This window comes from Mycteria americana, chromosome 1 (genome assembly GCF_035582795.1).
Source record: "Mycteria americana isolate JAX WOST 10 ecotype Jacksonville Zoo and Gardens chromosome 1, USCA_MyAme_1.0, whole genome shotgun sequence".
Taxonomy (NCBI): Eukaryota; Metazoa; Chordata; class Aves; order Ciconiiformes; family Ciconiidae; genus Mycteria; species Mycteria americana.
The window spans coordinates 106,478,584-106,499,031 of NC_134365.1; the positions used below are offsets into that span (position 1 = coordinate 106,478,584).

Below are 20,448 nucleotides of genomic sequence, written 5' to 3' on the forward strand. Positions count from 1 at the left end.
GGCACGGCTGAGCCCCGCAGCCACGATGGTGTGCCTCAGGGAAAGCCTGTGTGAGAAAGGGCAAAACGCTGCCCAGCAGCGAGGGGTGAGGAATAAAGTGTAAGAAAGAGCCCTGTGAGCACCGAGCTGAGGGGAAGAGGAGGGGAAGGTGGTGCTCTAGGCGCCCAAGCAGGGGTTCCCCTGGAGGAACAGTGTGAGGAGGAAGGAGCGGCAGAGAGGAGCTGTTACGGACTGACCACATTCCCCATCCCCTGGAGGAGGGAGATAGAGGAGCTGGGAATGAAGGAGCGAAGGTGAGCCTGGGAGAAAGGTGTGGGGTGGGGGGGAGGTGTTTTCAGTTTTTGTCTTTGTTTCTCACCATCCAATTGTATTTTAACTGGCAATAAATTAAATAAATTTTCCACGAGCCGAGTCTGTTTTGCCTGTGACAGTACTTGGTAAGCAATCTCTGTGTCCTTATCTCGATCCACGTCCTGTTGAGGAGAGTGAGTGCGAGAGTGGCCAGGTGGGCGTCTGGCAACCAGCCATGGTCAACCCACCACAGATGGGCATGTGGCAACTCCTGTTAAGCATGGAAGGAGATGCACAGGAGAAAGTTACAGGGTTCTTTACTAAGTAGTAGCCATTTTTTCTGTTTTCCAATGTATAATCACTAAATACTCTCATCTTGTTTGTATTATTTTGATAGTGAATAACCTATGCTGTTCTTCCTTTGTACGAGACTGTTCCCTCAAGCCTCTGCTGCATAATGCACAAAAACAGGTCTGCATGCAGCTCAGCACCCACATCTGTCATGAATTTTTCTATTCAGAGCCCGACCAGCCAAAACCTGGTAGACTCACCACTGTCTCCCAGTTAGATCATTCCCTGACTGTGTTATCCACCATTAAGAGCCCCGGTGTGGCTGCTCAGCCTCTCAGCTGCTTCTAGCAGGTTCTTAAATGAGGGACAAACCAGGCAACCAGCTACAGCAGTTTCTTGGCAGTTCTCTTCTTGCGGTTCTGCATCCTCCCAGCCCACCACTTTTGCTCTCCTGTGCAAGACTACAAATCACAGACTCAATCTTTCCTCAGGTCTTACCAACCATGTAAGTTTTGGAAACAGTTTACAGTGGTACTTTAAATACTAAGTCTTGAATCTGGAAATTTCATTTTAACTAACCAGACTTAGGTCTGAGAAATCTCTGAGATTTTCCTTGCAATAGAAAGACAAAGACTATCTAAAATGAACAATGAATAATTTGTAATTTACACTAATATTAAATAGTGTTAATTTATTCATTCTCTTACCTCTTTCCTGCCATGCCTGTCAGAACCACAAACCCACTTACCTTGTCATCTCCATTTGTTTTGGGGCTATGCTCACACACCAAAGACTAGTGCTAAGCTTACATTTTCACACCTAAAAAGGTTGTTCGGATATTTTTCTAACCTTTGTTTTCCAGTCCTTAGCAGCTGGCTTAATTGGCTGCGCTAATGCCACAAATTTCTTTGTGTGGAGAGATATGCACTTCTTCCATCCATAAAAATACCATATATTTTGTAAATATGCCACCCATTTAGCATATTTGTCAAAATATATGTCAGAATAGTACTCTCTCAGCGGAACTGAGAACAATTGTATCAAGTGATTTCTCCCAGCAATAACTCTAGGGAAAGGAGAGCAAAGAGCATCTTCCAAAAACCAATAAAAAAAAGAACAATAATATATGCACGCAACACTGGGAAATTCAATGGATTTGTGAACAAGTCTTATTGCCTATTCAGTGATGGGGCAAAATCTCTTTGCTGTGCAGTGGAACAATTCCATCACCTTTCAAAACAGTTCTCTTGGGTTGTCCTATAGCAAAGAGAACTGCTGCCAATAGGGACTATGACTCTCAGTTTTGTGATGAAAGGAACATTTCCAACATAGTTTTAGAAAATGATGTAAGCAAGCACTGGATTTACTGAATGTTTGTCTCTGGTGCAAGTGCAGTATGAATACTACTGCAGTATTAGGTAGGAACAATGCAGGGACAGGCTTTAGTGCTCACTTAAAAAAAGCCCTACAACTCACTTGTGGCTTCACTTTTCACATATTAGACAGCCATTCCAAAAGTATGCCAACAGACCCGACTGTATTGTTATCCTCCCATACTCATTCCATTCATACCTCCTTTTAAAATATGCACACTGAGAATTTATAATTCTGGAGAAGGATGATCAGGCAGAAGGTTGCATTTGAGTTTTGTCGATTAAATGCTTTCTTCCAGTGTTCATTTTCTGCACCTTATTTGCACATTAATCATACATGAGCCTCAACTTTGCAATGACTGGTGAACAGGCCAATACCTACACCTCCATAGCAATTCAGTGATTTCAAAAAAGGTTACACTCTGAGCTTGAGTTCTGCCCACCAAGAGCTTGAGATCACAGTAGATGTACGGAATTGATGTATGATAGACCAAGTCACAGAAACCTGCTTCTCCCTGTTTTGAGTGCTTTAAAAATAGGAAAAAAAAAAAGATAATTGTAATTTAAGAAAAAATAAATCTAACATAGACCCAGAAAGCTAGGGAAGGGTGAAAAATAAAAGTCATTTTTGTGTTGAAAATAATGAACTGAAAAAGGTAAAATAACAGTAGAGATAGGAACAATACAAACTATTCTCAATAGGGGAAAAAGTAGCAATTGCAAAATCAGTGTCCAACTTCATAAAGAGAGGTTATGTCTTCAGAACAGGAGATGCGAGTTTTTGAATTAAAGGACACCAAATACAAAGAAGAAATAAAAAAAAAAATTATGAATTCCTAATTTGATTTTAAGGTGCCCTCCTTATACTGTTCTTTAAATGCACACTTCTTTTCCTTTAGAAGGGTGGTGCTTTACCCTGCTAGCTTACAGCATGTACATCTTCTCAGGGTACTATGCTGCTATAAATGTGGGGTAAAAATGTAGATATGCAGTGAGCTGGTGTTCTCCATGACACTGGGTGTTTCAGATCACACCTACTGTACAGGGAGCAAATTTTGTTTCTGTAATTGTGTAACAGAGCAAATACCATGGGCATGATTTAAAGTGAAGGAGATATGTTCTTGTGTTCTGCTTGTGTTCTGCTGCTAATGGTTGATTGAAGACTGCTGTAATTTTACCTGTAAGTGTAGCTAATCCCTTATCTGTAGAAACTGAAGATTCTAAAAGATTGAGCATTATATCCTCTCCTAAAACTTTTTTTTCTTATGTTTTAACTTCCAGTCCACTTCTCAATTAGAATTACCCATGCTGTATTTCAATTTTATCTATTATTCTATTCCACGGGCCTTTTTTATTTTAGAATGTGTTCCCACCTGAGAGCAAGGAAAAGAATTATTTCGAAAGGAATACACATGCAAAATGGATTTAATGAGCAGTAAAAATGCTGCATTTAGTTGTTTTTCACACTGTACTTTCTGCACCATTTTATGTGTAAACACTGCAGAAAAGGGACACTTAAAAAAGAGGAAAAGCAATTATTGAATTGAGCTTATTAGGCAATGTGATCATTTTACAGAACACTAAAGGGGAAGTTCTTAAGCACTGCAGGAGGCTTTATTGTAAAGTGTAATTTTCAGACAGGCACTAATGCTCCCACCTGTTTCATTTTGTGTCACATTTTTTATAACACCAATTTCCCTACTCCCTGCAAAATACTGGGGGGAGGGGGGGAAAAGCATAGGAGGTCCCAGCTGTGAAAAGAAGATACAACCTCCCAGACGGCCAGGATGTTTAACACAACTGAAATTTAATCTATTAAATATACATGCTGTATCTCAGCAAAAATGTTACCTGCTTCTTAATATGTTATCTACTACATCACAGCATAATTCCACAGTGGAGGTGTAATGTCAATGAAATATTGGTGTAGAAGTTTACAAGCCGAATATTTACGTAATCCTTTAAAATAATTGGCTTTTTCTTGCAAAGACAAACTACCTATCTGGAAAGTTTCACTAGGCAGATTTTTTTCTATAATTCATATGATATTCTTCATAAGATTTTAGAGCATTTTACTGAAAATGAGCACTCATTCAACATAGCATATAACAGATGCCTACTAAATCAAGGCAGGAGATATCATTAGGATGAACTCCTTCAAAATGACAATAATTTAAAAATTGGTCAACTATCCAAAGAAAGTAATTACAGCAATGATGGCAAAGTACTGGCAAATGTTGCCAAGTTTGGCTTCAACAGAGATTTGGGCTGGCATCAGTGGTGATTAACTAGAATTGTTTTAAAAATAAACTGGGCATAGAATTTGGATACTGAAAAGGTTCACCATTATTAACAGTTATGTATATTCCAATCTACAAAACTTCTGTCACATGCTATGTGATCAGTCTATGTTGCATATGATATATTTCCTCTTTACCTATCTGACTGAAAGAGCTTGAAATATAGTGTTTAATACTGATAAAGCTTTCTTTATATATCATAGAACCATAGAATCATAGAATCATTCAGGTTGGAAAAGACCTCTAGGATCACCTAGTCCAACCGTCAACCCAACACCTCCATGCCTACTAAACCATGTCCCAAAGTGCCACCTCTACATGTTGTTTGAACTCCTCCAGGTATGGTGACTCCACCACCACTCTAGGCAGCCTCTTCCAATGCTTGGCCACCCTTTCAGTAAGGACATTATTCCTAATATCCAATCTAAACCTCTCCTGACGAAACTTGAGGCCATTTCCTCTTGTCCTATCACTAGTTACTTGGGAGAAGAGACCGACACCCACCTCACTACAACCTTCTTTCAGGTAGTTGTAGAGAGCGATAAAGTCTCCCCTCAGCCTCCTTTTCTCCAGACTAATTCCAGTTCCCTCAGCCGTTCCTCATAAGACTTGTTCTCCAGACCTGTCACCAGCTTCGTTGCCCTTCTCTGGACTCACTCCAGCAACTCAATGTCCTTCTTGTACTGAGGGGCCCAAAACTGAACACAGTATTCAAGGTGTGGCCTCATCAGTGCCGAGTACAGGGGCACGATCACTTCCCTAGTCCTGCTGGCCACACTATTCCTGATACAAGCCAGGATGCTGTTGGCTTTCTTGGCCACCTGGGCACACTGCTGGCTCATGTTCAGCTGGCTGTCAACCAGTACTCCCAGGTCCTTTTCCACCAGGCAGCTTTCCAGCCACTCTTCCCCAAGCTTGTAGCGTTGCATGGGGTTGTCGTGGCCCAAGTGCAGGACCTTGCAGTTAGCAAGGTCCTCATACAGTTGACCTCGGCCCATCAATCCAGCCTGTTCAGATCCCTCTGCAGAGCCTTCCTACCCTCCAGCAGATCGACATTCCTGCCCAACTTGGTGTCATCTGCAAACTTGCTGAAGGCACGCTCAATCCCCTCATCCAGATCATTGATAAAGATGTTAAACAGAACTGGCCCCAACACAGAGCCCTGGGGAACACCGCTTGTGACCGGCCACCAACTGGATTTAACTCTCTTCACCACAACTTTCTGGGCTCAGCCATCCAGCCAGTTCTTTACCCAGCAAAGAGTACGCCTGCCTAAGCCATGAGCCGCCAGCTTCTCTAGGAGAATGCTGTGGGAGACAGTGTCAAAGGCTTTACTAAAGTCCAGGCAGAGAACATCTACAGCCTTTCTCTTATCCACTAGGCAGGTCACCTGGTCATAGAAGGAGATCAGGTTGGTCAAGCAGGACCTGCCTTTCATGAACCCACGCTGGCTGGGCCTGATCCCCTGGTTGGCCTGCACATGCCTGTTGAGCGCACTCAAGATGAACCGCTCCATAATTTCCCCCGGCACCGAGGTCAGGCTGACAGGCCTGTAGTTCCTCGCATCCTCCTTCCGGCCCTTCTTGTAGATGGGTGTCACATTGGCAAGCCTCCAGTCAACTGAGACCTCCCCTGTTAACCAGGACTGCTGATAAATGATGGAAAGGGGCTTGGCAAGCTCCTCCACCAGCTCCCTCAGTACTCTCGGGTGGATCCTATCTAGCCCCATAGACTTGTGAGTGTCCAGGTGCCATAGCAGGTCGTTAACTGGCTTCCTCCTCAATTATGGGGGGTTTATTCTCCTCTCTGTCCCTGTCTTCCTGCTCAGGGGGCTGAATTCCGTGGGGATAACTGGTCTGACTATTAAACACTGAGGCAAAGAAGGCATTAAGTACTTCAGCCTTTCCCTCACCCTCGGTGGCAATGCTCCCCCCCACATCCAATAATGGAGGGAGATTCTCCTTGGCTCTCTTTTTGTTGTTAATGCATTTGTAAAAACATTTTTTATTATCTCTTACAACAGTGGCCAGATGGACTTCTAGCTGGGCTTTTGCCTTTCTAATTTTCTCTCTGCATGACTTCACAAGATCCCTGTACTCTTCATGAGTTGCCTGCCCCTTCTTCCAAAAGTGGTAAACTCTCCTTTTTTTCCCTGAGTTCCAGCAAAAGCTCCCTGTTCAGCCAGGCCGGTCATCTTCCCCACCGGTTCGTCTTACAGCACATGGGGACAGCCTGCTCCTGCACCTTTAAGACTTCCTTCTTGAAGAATGCCCTTCTTAAAGAATATACACTGCTGCCTGTGTGGGTGGAGAAACTAGATGCTTAACTTACAAGTCTGGTTGATGATATGAAATTTCTATGTGGTTGACAATAATCATGGGATACAGAGTGATTAACGTTAGCCGACATGGGTTATATCCCATCAGATCAAGTTAACAGTAGGTTGGTTTTGAGTTATTAATCACCTACTCAAATATAATCAGTTCCTCTTGGAGAAATGGAAGTTCACACTTCTCAAAACAGAAAATAATATAGAGAGAGCTAAATAGGATAAAGATACGGAGATGAAAAAGCAGTGTTTAAGCAAAGACAAAGAAGAAACTTTTCAAGAAACTAGAACAAGACAGAAGAGACAGACAGGACAGAGACACACACTGTATTTGTAGGAGACAGGCTCTATCTAATTGCTGAACAAGCCAAGTCCAAAGAAAGACAACTTGGATTGGGCAGAGAGCGAGGCAAAAGACAGGAATAGGAGAGCCTGAGCTATTCTGAGAGCTGTTCCCCAGTGATGAGGAACGCAGGTCTGAGAACTGTGAGGAGGGGTCCTTACCTTTGTCCAAGTCCTTACCTGTGTCCGAGTCCACACCCACAGACACAATACTTTGTCCTATACATGTAACTGTAAACTCAGAGTGCTCAGAAGGCATAAATGTGAGATAAAGACATACTTCAGTTACTGGGAGGTATTAGAGGTCAATGCTAGTTTTGGGATCAAGGCAAAGGAGGCCAGGGAGAGTCCCAGTTTGTTAAATGCAGGTACAACAAAATTCAAAATTCAAACCCATACACCTTTCTGCTTAAGACAAAGATTGTCCAGATCTAAACATAAAACAGTGGAACTCCAGTATCTAACTTTCCTTCTTTCTTTTCACCTACTTGTTTTCAGTTGTAGGTGGTTCTTTCCAGAGAAACCTGGAAGTAGACTCTTACAATTCAGGATTTCTTATGAAGAAATGAAGCTTAAGGGAGAAATACTTTGATACCATATTCATATTTTGCTAGAATAATATTTCATCCTGGATATGGACAAATTCATCCAATTTTCCAAATCATTAATATTTATTGATACTGCCTGAGCATCTAGCTTGGGCTGTGGATTCATTCTGCAAGGTGATTTATAAACACAGAAACATGCATGCTTTTCCAGATTCATTATGATAATTCATACAGGCAGAGTTGATACTAGTATTCCTTTCTAGGCTGCTAGGTGTTCATGGCACAATCCAGGTAGTATTCTGCAGTGAATAAAATTTATGCAGAAGATGAGATAATTGCTTACAGAACTCCATCTCACCTGCTAGAGAAGCTGGGAAGTGTACCATGTCAAAGTAGGAAAGAAGGAATTGTACATGGACAAAAAGCTGGCCATTAGACTAATGATTCAGAATCTAAACCTGCCATTATGACGTGGTTTCAAAGCAATATTGGCAAACTACTTACACCAAAATGTTAACAGCTGAATGTCAAGTGGGTTTCCACTATTTTCTCTGCTAGTTTCTGATTTCAGACTCTTGAGCATAGATGTGTAGATGTGCGAAGAACTCAGTCTTACAATTCAAACCAATGATGAGCTGTCTTCTGAGTGTGATGCTATGTCACGTCAAATACGCTTGGGAAAATGGGGACTGTGTTCAATGTTAGACATAAAATACACATGATCTATTTGTCAGTTTTGATCTCTAGGATTTTTTTCTGCTTCAGTTCCCAGCTGTAAATTTGAGGCAATTGAATACCCTAATTGTCCACAGGTGTGATAAAAATAAACATTTAAATATTTGCCAAGTTCTCAGATACTAGGGGGAAGAAACATATGAACAACTATGAAGAAATTATTTTAATTCTGTTTTCTGAGGGTATGCATAAAATAAAACCTGAATCATACAGATCATTCATAGCTACGATTCATAATTACTATTCCACTGAAGGAGTCAGGAATCCTCTTCAAAGGCTATATCCTGCCCATAAAGCCACAGTTTTCAGGAAGCAAAGTATTATGATGTTTCTCATTGTATAATGAAAGTCAGGAAATTCAAGTGTGTCCCTTCTAGCATTTCTCACAATACCTTCCTTAGGTACAGAGGTCTTTCCACTTTGAATTTGAACTAAGGTAACAATTCAGAAGGAGGAAGAGATTTTCTACTCTTTTCTTGATAATACATTTTATCCTTGAGCTTGTGACAAAACAATTCATGAAATAAATGTTTCTGTAATTTTCTAACTACCAAGCGTGTGAAAACTCTGATGACAGGATCTGTAGATGAAGAAGACAGCGTATGTTGTCTACCTTGACTTTAGCAAGTCTTCAGTCACTGCCTCCAATGGTATTCTTTGTATCTAGGCTGGGATGTTACTGTTGTCCTGGATGTGTGTACTACTCAATGGGTGAAAAACTGGCTGGACCATTGGGTTGAAGGGACACTCTACTTGATGGTTGGTTACAAGCAGAATTCTTCAGGAGTCTGTCCTGGGTCCTGTCCTGTTTAACATCAAAGACCTGGCTGAGGTGATGGAATGTGCTCTTATTAAGTTGGTTGTTTACACCAAACTTTGGCTGTACTGAGTATACTTGAGGGGAGGGCCACTATTCAGAGGGGCCTCCACAGGCTGGAGGAACGGGCCAACAGGTCCCTCATGGGAAGCAAAGAAATTCAGCAAGGACAGATGCAAAATCCAACACCTAAGCTGACAAGGACCTAGGGGTCCTGGCTGACAGTAGGCTAAACATGGGCCAGTATGAGTCCAGGCTCCGCTGCTTTCAGGTGACTGAACCCCAGTTAACTCTCTTCACTAAGTTTTCTCTTTTCACCTACAGCCCTGTCAGGTCCTTCTCAAAGGAAACAGCCACTCGCTGGGGTCACTGACAGAATGGTATTGTATATTTCTGTGTTATTATTAGTATTTGTTTCCATCAGCCTTTGCAAAATGTTTGTCTCACTCAAGGGAGTCTTCTTTACATAGATACTAGAAAAGACAGAACTTTCTTGGTGATACCATACATATAGTTTACAATAGCTTTGTAGTGCCAGCTTGATTATTTGGTGTGCCCTCATTACTAAAAATGACCAATTTTTCTGATACTAAAATGTTTATTTGACTATATATTGCTGGGTACATATAATGTTAGTGTTTATTACTGATTGTGCTTTTCTCAATAACCTTTTCATGACCTTATGAATAATGTTATTCTAATGAAGGACACATATATGAGTATTCTCCTGAAATAAAAATCTTTCCTATTTATTTCAAACAAGGCCAAATATTCACTTTACATTAGTCAACCAACTATACTATGATTCCCCTGAGCTGCATGGAATGGAAAGACATTTCTCTAAAGCACACAGGAGACAGCCAACTCTCTCTTTTTTTCCTGTGCCCTAATTATTCCATTATATTTTGACATCCTTTCTGCTGAAATGACACTGACTTAAAAAAAAAAAAAACAACGTTTTTCATGCATGCTTTGGTGAGAGCGCTGACTAAGAATATTAAAATATTGAACTTTCATTATGGGGCAGTTTTTGAGTTCACTTGTGGGTCAGTTTTGAGTCACTAGACTGTATTGTTAAGACACAAGGGTGTGTAGAAGCTACAACTTGCAATAAGAAAACATTGGCCTTTTAAAATCTTTTGTAAGCACAGATGACAGTGTAAATGATCATTTTGTTCTTTCATTTTTATTTTTTACAGCTGTCTTTTGTTTATTTTAAAATATTCAAAATATTGTCAGGCAATATGACTTCAGAAAAGTACAGACATTGCATATGAGTTCATAAAAAGGATGTCTATGATTTCTGAAGCTTAATTACATTTCCTTCTTTGGAAAATAAACAAAGCCTAGGTAAAACTATATTATGCTAAAAAAAAGAAATAAATTAAAAAGAGCCACTGACACCTTACAGACATATTAGGCAAGTTCATTTACTAAGATGTTATAGCCTGACAACTTTCTAGGGATCCAGCCAAAAATATTGGAAATTACAAAATAACTCTAAGGATTGAAAAGACAAGAGATTAGCTTCAATTTGGTTTGAAACTATACAACAGTATCTCCAAAAGAGGAATGCTATTGAGTAGTAATGTCAACTACAGTGTGTCTTGACCTAAGTTATGCACAAAAATGGCTAAATACTTTTTTACCTACAATTTTTTAAAAAATGGATGTCATTATTATTAAAATTGTCAATACCGTAAACAAACCAGCAACTGAGTCCTGCATAAGAAGCAACTAAGCTGACACAAACACACCTACTAGAATTTTTCCAAAAGAAAACTCTTAAATTTGGTCTACCAACTGGGCATCGATCAATCAGACAACAATCTTCACAAATGCTATCTCAAGTTTCCTTAAAATATTATAGGTAATAGGTTATGTTTCTATAGTGAGTTATGTTTACAAGGTCTGTTTAAAAACAATCTCTGTGGTAAACTGATGAATATATTTCCTCTTTTTTCCTTTACATCCAACAGAAAATTTTCACTGAAAATGTCATATCTTTATGCACACAATATTCCAAATACCAGCCTTCCACTGTTGTTTATAACTGGTGGCCCAAGTGCTACACAAACTGGACCAGAACATCATCAAATCCAGAGGTCTAAATCCATAAGTGTAAATTGATTTTTTTAGAAAATACTCAAACTTTGGCGCTAGATCCTAGAGGCAATAAATTTAGTCAGAGTTGCATATGGAAGTATGAGGCAGGTCTTTTGGAAGGCAATGTATGAGGAAGCGTCCTCCCCTCATTATCTTACCACTCCCATTCTGATTCAACCCTGCGGTCAGTACGTCATCCCACCATGTGGGACTGGTGTCATGACACATGTCCCATCAGAGCCCCTAGGGGCAAACCCAAGGACTGATAGCTCTTGCAAGTAACCGCCCCAGCACCTCTCAGGCAGCCTAACTCTGCTTGAAGCTGCACACCAGCCACAACACATACTGTAGAGGGAACTGTGGCAGAGTCTGTAACGATCTGTGACGCTTTATTAATCCCTCACATGGCCTGCCTCTGTAAAACCATCGCAGAACAGGCAGCATCCCAGCCTGCTCTTTTTATTGGTATCATCACACTTCTATAGCAGCAATACAGTGCTTACCCAGAAGAACAGCTCCTGCCTCCAAAGTAATTCCCCTAATAGCAATAAGCTCAGGGTCACAACCGGAGTCAGAGCTATCCTCATCCTCACAGTGATGAGCAGAGAGATAAAACAGCACAGTTACAGAATTTGTGCATCCCCTCTTACGCCCTTTTATGTTGCCTCACTGGATCATTCAAAATGGCTCACCCACATTTCCCTCTTCCTCTCCACCCCCTCTCCCACCCTCCCCCTTCTCTTCTCCCCCTTATCCCACTTTCAGGAGTCCTGTTCCAACATCACTCTCTGCAGCAAGACCAGAAATGTGAGGCAACACAAACCCATTCATAGCAACTAGCAACCTCAGAGCCTGGGATAATTCCAGCCCATCTCACACATTACAACAATCAATGCTGCACACATCCAAGTGTCTGAGGCCATTTTTTCTCTTGTCCAAAATCACGGCATTGGTCAAGACATGTCAAGACAAATCTTATACCTTAAAGTATGAAAACTTAGCAGGGCCTTAGTTCTCCAGTTCTCACACCAAGTAAACAGTTGTTCCTCACCTCTCTGCTATATGTCTGGAGGATGCTGTTTTGGCAGGAGATGCAGAAGGCAGGTGATTTTCAAAAGGTATTGGTCTGAGCAAGGCTTCCCTCCCATTCCCTAAGTTAGGTAGGGCTTTTCCTTAGGACTCTGTTATAGCTTTGAAACACAGTATCTGGGTATCCATGATGCACATGGTTTGAGGGACTGAACGGGAGGGTCCTCTGTACCCTTTTGTATCCCTGGTCTTTCTGTGAATCATTCTAACTTGACTGTAACCCAGTTTTCCTTTGTATGTTTCTTCCATGCAATAATTAATTCCATGCAGTAATTAATAGAGTGTACCTTGCCATCGAACTTTGTTAAGTCACACTTTTACAACTTCATATTAAAACCACTTTTGCTAATACCTTTGACGGTGACTTTTTAAGTGATCTAAATCACTCATTCATGACAAATTGGCGCAGTCGGCAGGATCCTAAATCAGGATTCGCGATGCCTGCAAGAAGGGGCTTGGTGATGAGATGTAAGGTGGGGTAAGCACATTCTAGCTTTAGCCTCATTCTGCTTTTCCCTTTTGGGAAAGAATTACTCTGCAGCAGCTATAACTACACCACAGCCACAACCCAACTTCATTCTTTCTCCATTTTCATCTCTAATGTCATTTTCAAGCTTGTGAAAATCGCTCTGAGATATGAGAGAAATGTACGTATAAGTAAGTGTTCATTTATCGGTATGATTCACTGCTGCCTACAGGAAACAGGAGAGACTGCTGTAACTGTGACATAAAGTTGACAGTGTATAGAAATTAACCCATGGTGTGTAAATGGCTATGAAGGACCGTGGTTGGCTCTGAGCTCTCCACGAAGCCCACAGTTCATCACTTATCTTGTGACACTGACATATTTAGGCTCTGTGGACCTCTCCAATTTCTCCCTCTCTACAAGCCAGAAGGTAATCATAATGTAGGTTGGGAGCGTGACATTACTGTTTCTCATGCTAAGCAACTGCAAACTGCTCCCAGGAGGATGCCTATTTATTACGGGCTCTGTGCCGTGAAAGACTGACCTAATGAAGCAGTTCAGAGCAGCTGATGTTGGCAGTTCTTGTGGTATGGACAATTAGAGGTGCATTTATTGGCAAAATATTTGTGCCCCAAAGGCTACCACATATAGGTGCCCTGCCTTGATAATTCTGTGGTGTGGAGTTTTTATTTGGCTGTCCTTTCAAAACCACATGTATTTGAATCCATTAAGGTTGCAGCTGAGATCTATTTAAAAAAAATAAATAAATCACTAAACACCTCAATTGCAGCTCTATTTCAATTAGTATGTTTTAACCAATGTCTCCTAATGGTAACACATAAAGAATATCTACAATATTTAGTGCACCAAATGGAAAATAGCTTGACTGTGTATGCCAGGCTAAAACATACAACTTTTATAGTTTTTTACTGCCTTCAGAAATGACTAACAAATACAGGGGTCTAGAAGAAAATCTAATATCCGAGAGGATTAATTGTCTCTTTTTTAACAGAGTGACATCTTTGGCATGTGAAAAAATATTAGCCCATTTTCAATGAAGATTATGAAAATGTGGTTATAAGGTGTAGGCAAAGAGCAAGATGCATCTGACCAAAATTAAACATAGAAGTAAAATTTTATATAAATGTCTATACTTAGACATCTATATTAGATATCCCGAAATATACAGGTAGATATCTGACCAAATTAACTGCCTAAAATCCATGTAGTTAGTGGAGAGAAAGTAGCAGAGGTATGGTCCAGTCTGGCTCTTTCTTCTGTAGTTGTCTAATGTAGATCAGACCAGTCACGTTATAATAGTGCCTAAATCTCTCCACCGAATGCAAAGGGAAGCCCAAGTGAGCAGCTCGGATGTAAATATCTACTATGCAGATGTTTAAAGACAGTTGAAATGATTCGATTCCCATACACTCAGAAACTGAAAAGCATCATGCCTCCTTGTTGTAATACTTAGAGGCAGGTGAAATAATTGGAGGACTAGAACTCCTAGTCGTTATTATGCACCTATTACTCCTCCCCCCCCACATAGTGATTACATGCATCTGCCCAACCGTCCAGCTGTTACCTGTCTCACAAAACTGAAAAGAACAAAAACCTAAAAAGAACAAAAGAAGAAATCAACTCACAACCTCCAAACTCTCTTATGATATAAAAACTCCAAATGTTAAGGGCCAAACTGTCACCCCCACCAACAACAGGTAATTAAAAGTACGTAATGACCACCTTACTTCCAAGTCTTTATCCCTACAGTGAATGTTAGCTGAATAGTGAAAATCAAGCACCTGGGGCTAGGATGCCTGAAGTTGATAAGCCAAACAGAGCACTCGGCATGTAGCTGTCGCCTGCTAAGTCATGAGGAAAACACTGAAACAGAGAAAATTCTAAATACCATCTATTCAACAGCACACTCAGGGCAATCAGGGCTGACCTCTTTCCTAAAATTAAGCATTTGCACATCTTCTGCTGAATTTTAAATTAATGGGGAAACAGACTCTGTAACTCCTGATACCTAGGAGAATGCCCAAAGGCTATTAGGTAAATGGGTAATTCCTTCTCCTTCAAGTATATTATAAAAGCAAGAGATGGCTTGCAACTGATTTTTGTGAGTTACCTACAGAGGCATCTATCTCAGAAACACATATTACTTCAGAAGTACATAGGGACACAGAAGACCAATTGTATTGAGCACTACGTAAGACTAATTGGATGGACCCCCCAGTGTTCTGTTCTCAAGCATGATCTAGATGCTGAGTTGCTCAGCCCAGTCAAGATTTGGATGGAGAAGTTGTTTTAAAATGATATAGGCATATAATATAAAAAAGAAAAGTACTTATGGAGTTTAAATGATACCAGACTAAACTCAGAAGAGCTTTTCAAAATAGAAATTTTGGACTTAAATGCCTGACTTGACTTAAATCTGACTTCAGGTTCCTACAGTAAGCAATTCCATAAAGTCACTAAAGTTACACCAGGAAGAAATTCAACCTGAAGTGACATGATTTTTGGCATGTAATTTGCACCTTTTCTAGAACCAAAATATTATTGCACTATCATTTTCAAGACCATTCTAAACCTGCATATTACCACTCCATATAACATTATGTATTAACCTTTTGAGCAGAAGGTCATTATTTAAGAAGTGTGATTCATATTAACTTAATATTAAGCAATTGGATTATTTATGTATCTTTACGGGTAAATATATAACAGCTCATCTGAGAAGATACTGTTTTAAAGAGTGAAGTCTATTTAAATAGTAGATTCTGTGCAAGAGTTAATCTCTGCAGATCTGCCTTTAAAAAAAATTGATGGCAGAGATGTTAATTTCCAAGTAAAACAATTTATATTCTTAAAACAGGCTACATCTTTTCAAATTCTGGTAGAAACAGGCAGCCAACTTGCACATATCATTAAACTTCAAATTCCCCTGTAAATGACAGCCAAAGCATCCAGAAAGTTCAATGTTTTCTCTGAGGCTAGTCGATGTAGGAAGATTTTCATGAGACGTTTTCTCTTCTATCATCAGTTCAATGATGTAAACAGTGACTGATTAAGCCTGCACTCCTTTCAGGTTGATATACTTGACTGAAAAAAAAAATCTCACAGCTGGAATTCTTCCTGAAAACTAAAATAGATGACAAAGTAAAAGACCAATCTTCTATAGACACTTAATGAAGACAGGCTTCAAGGGGTTTTCTATACCAGAGATTACTCTACACCCCAGGATGAGACAAAACCAGCAGATTTCTGCAGCTGAAGATTGCAATCACAGCAGAATAAGGAAAATAGCACAAACATATTACTTGTTTAATCACTTACACTGGTTTTCCTTTGGATTCACAAGTCAAAATTATAGATTGTCCTTCTTCAGGCCATGAATTGGAAGAAATGATTTTAACTAAAGGTGTATCTAGGAAGAAAAAAAATAGACATCTTGTTGATATACACAAAAAAGATTTATTATCTAAGAGTACATTCTTCTCTGTTTACAAAAGACTACACCATAGATTTAATTTACACTTGGAGATGCTTTTATATGAAGCCTTGTGCAATTTTCATTGCCTTCAGGGATGCAATAAAAATGACCACTGGAACTAAACCAGTAACTTTTTATATCCCAAGGAAACACATATAGAAAGCATATGTATACTCAGAGGAAATAACCTTTTTCTTTCTGTATTCAATGCAAATACTCTATACAACTATTCCAAAGTCTGATATCTAACAACGAAATAAAAAATATTGAGGATGAATAACAAGTACTCTGTGCAATTGTTTCTTTGTCTATTTATAGGTTGATATGATGGAATGCTGCTATTAGAGGAATGAATGCAATAATATACATTTGAATAAGAACACTTTTATTGTTGCAGAAGCTTGAAACTCATAATAAGAAAGCTACAATGGGCTTTCAGATAAAATACCTTGTTACAGGCATTTTACAGGATATTATTTCTGAAATGCAATAATGCTGCCCCTAAAACAGAACATTCTTTTTTTTAAAACAAAATTTACAAAAAGAATGTTTTAAATATCTGCAGAAAGCACTATATATAAATCTGTAATCTGCCCTAAAAATTTAAAAATATTATTCCTATCCATTGGAATTAATTTTATAGTTTTAATTGCAAAAAGATACACAATATAACTACTGTGAATTCATGCAGAATAAAACATTTGCAGTAGATCTTTAACTTTTAAAACATTTTGCCAGCTGGCTTGCAAGGATATATTCTCATAATCAAAATATTTTACATGAGTTAGAGGGGCACCCCTTACAAGGAAAAAAAAGACCACAAAGAAAGAAACATCTCTATACAAACCAGTTTTTTCCTTAGGAAAAAAGAGTTCATAGCTATAGTGAGGAAAATTTTCATACTCAATAGGAAAATATAAATTCTTGTTTCATCCATGGTTTCCTAATACAAAACACACATCTTCATTTATGGCACAAGAAATACTTTAACCCGCAAATCTAGGGTATCTAAGTTTTGTCTCCTCCAATTTGCAATTCCTATTTTCATTAGCAGTGAGGTAGTAGTGACACCACACATATCCTATTATCAAACAAATATGAAAGACCATGACAGTATGACCCTACAAAATCAAACGGAAAAAAGTGATACGCGGTAATGATATAATTTCTTATTGAGATGCTAATAGTCCTGCTGAACACTAAATGGCATATGAACAATTAAAAATGTTGGAAGCATTTTTCTAACTTTGATTTTTATTTTTGGCATATCATGATGTATCAGCATGGCACAAGACAAGAAAAGGGGAAGGCTTGTTGTAGACTTGTCATAATTCCACTGAAAGCATTGTCAGCATCCTTTAGCTTTCAGTACAGCTGAACTAACCTTGCACCAGTAGCAAATCTGTTCCACAAGTTCATATTTTGAAAGACCCTGCAAACCATTATGCAGGTGACTAATCCTTTGGAGGTCGTGCTGGCATTTGCTTCATTTTTAGCACATGCTTAAGGCACTGACCTCAAGTGCCTTAATAAATCAGGGCATCAAGTACTTCTGTGATTTCAGTGGTGCTACTGAAGATGAATAAATTACTCTCTTGACTATACATTGAACCAGAGGAACAAATTAGTATCAGATAGGGATACATGAAGAATTTAACTGAGGGAGGGAGACAACTAATGCAATGAGATCAAGAGGTTTCCAGAGAAATATGAAAAAGAGCTAAACTTTGATGGAAGTAATCATGATAGCCACAGGTGAAGAAAGAAATTAAAGGCCCATCTAGCTAGCATTACTGGCTTAAATATTTAAAAATTACCAGCATTTTACACATTACTGTTAATGACCCACATAAAGTAGAAGAGGGGACTTCAGACAGTTAAGCTTTCATTTACATGGATCAATGCAGTGCTGTTTCCCCCAACTTGAAGTTCCCATTCCTACTTTATTTAATGCTCCAGACAGCTCTCTGTTCTCCATCCACTTCTAAATAGAGCTTACTAACAGAGATTAAGAAAGGTCTTACATTTATGTTTCACTCTCTAATGCACAATAAGATAGTGTAGGAAATATATTCCCTTGTGTTTTTCCCTACTAATTGGCTTGTACAGCAACTACTTGTTTCTTTAAAACAGGAAACACAGGGATTAATTCAATATATAGTTTTTAGGGGAGCTTACAACTCATGATTTTTTTATTTTTTTAACAGTCTTTTTTCAAAAACTAGTTGATACTCTATTTTGGGTTCTTCATTCTCAGTGTTACTGTTTCTACTTTGTTTTCATGCTGTGCTTGATTTCTCTCCAGAATTAAAGTATACACTTATCAGTGGAAAACTTTTAAGAAAAACTAGTCCTCCACTTTCACATTCACATCAACATTTAAAATGAGGAGAAACCTTTAGAATAATTGCATCAAAACTAACCTAAATATGTTATTTTAACAAAGATAATAAAACCCTGCTGACTGATATTTTTCCAGAATACAAAATGCTGTTATAAAATACTACCTCCTGCTAGGACTGTTCATTTCATTTTAGAATGAATGTTCTTCATTTTAGAAGAATTTGACAAGTATAAATGTACTCTATCAATACTGTGAGCTTTAACCTCTCACACCCAGAAGTATTAATCATAACAACTGGAACTTCACCTAATCTCCAGAAAACACCACCACTAGAAAACAAAGTCTAAAGAAAGAAAAACATGTCAAGAACAGCAATGCAGTAAGAGAGGTTGATTTGTTTTCAGATATGCTCATCAGCTTGTTATGTAATAATGTAGGTATGTAAAAAAAGTCTCTACTTTTACAACCAAAACAAACAGAAAGAGTAGGATCAAGGGGTTTATTGTGGGTCAGATCTTCTGTTGCTCCTCCTCTAAAGTCAGTAGAAGTATACCAACTTACATCAATTAAAGTTACCAGAATTTTAATAATTTGCATATTTTTTAGGATTTGGCCTGGTAATTTCATGGTAATAAAATATTGTAGATCAGTATGTCAAGCAGAATTCCTATGAAAAAGGGACTGGTGACTAAAATTTCTTTATAATACCTACAAATATGCCCTTATCCTGAGCTCTAAGGACATTATGGAGCAGATAAATATTCCAAAAAGAATAAGCATTGGGAAAATCCAATTTAAAAAAATAAAACACAGCAGTTTATGCGAGTGTAGGTAATACAGCAAGCCTTGACAGTAAACACACTGGTTTCAATACCCAGTGAATTATTTATTTACATGCATCTCCAACAGTGTGAAAGCTGTTTGGCCCTCCAGTCTTTAGCTTGAGTAATGAGGTACTTATGAGCTCCAATTGATTGCTACCACCAGTCTGAACTGAGACTCTAACATGTCTTTAGACACATAGCAAGACATCTTCTACCCCCTATGTGCCAAGAGTCTGCCTTTTTGCAGGAAATAACAGCTTAGCGGCAGATACAGATAAAAACTATGGGATGGGTTTTTTTTTTATAGATTCTTTCCTGTTTCAACAGACCAAAGGTAAAAGTTCCACTGAGTGATTCTATTTCATCTGTCTTTCTAGGATCTGGGTACATCTCATTGCACAAGACCAGGGAAGCCATTTCAAAGCTTTGGGAAGATTTATCTATTTTTGATCAGGCAATATCATCTTTATTCAGCAACATACAAAATCAGTGAATGCATGTGGAAAATTTATGCCAGTTTACACTGGTAATTAATGTTATCTGATATATGAAGAAATTAAGCACTTCAACACATGATTTTTCTTGTACTCTTAGCAATAACTAATGCCAACATTAATACCTTGTGGAACTGTTTTACTGATTGATTTAATCTCTTTGAAGCTATTTCAAAATAAAGGTGATTCTTATCAGTCACCAGACCTTTGCTGTTAATCAGATCTCCAATGCTAAAAGGGTTTTTTTTGTTGTTTAAAATGCACTTGCTTTTTTTATATTGCTCGATGTAAGAAAGAGTTCATTATGTATTTATCTTCTTTTATAGCCAAGCCCTTATAAGGTTACATGCAGGCTTAAATTTCTTCATATAAATTACTTCATATAAATTTCTTCATATAAAGTAATATGGAAGCCGCTGGAAGATTCCTATATGATAAATTATGTTAAACTATATGTGTAAGCCCTTGACAACCACAGTGTAAAAGTGGAAACTGAATTCATAAAAGGAAATAAATTTGCTTAAGATCATAAAACAGGTCACCAACAGAATCAGAAAATGAATCTCTACTAGCTTCTTCTTAGTCCCAAGACCGTAAAAAAGC

At 38.8% G+C, this 20,448-nt stretch overlaps 1 protein-coding gene across 3 annotated transcripts in view; it reads right to left on the reverse strand.

Annotated features, from left to right (window-relative positions):
* CADM2 (cell adhesion molecule 2) overlaps positions 1–20,448 on the reverse strand; it is a 702,605-nt gene that overhangs the window by 93,901 nt on the left and 588,256 nt on the right. For all 3 annotated transcript variants that reach the window (XR_012777775.1, XM_075516406.1, XM_075516421.1), the window contains one exon: positions 16,027–16,117. Coding sequence is in view for 2 of the 3 variants with exons in the window: in XM_075516406.1 (XP_075372521.1) it covers positions 16,027–16,117 (91 nt within the window). In the remaining variant the exon portion in view is untranslated. The remainder of the gene's footprint in view (positions 1–16,026; positions 16,118–20,448) is intronic.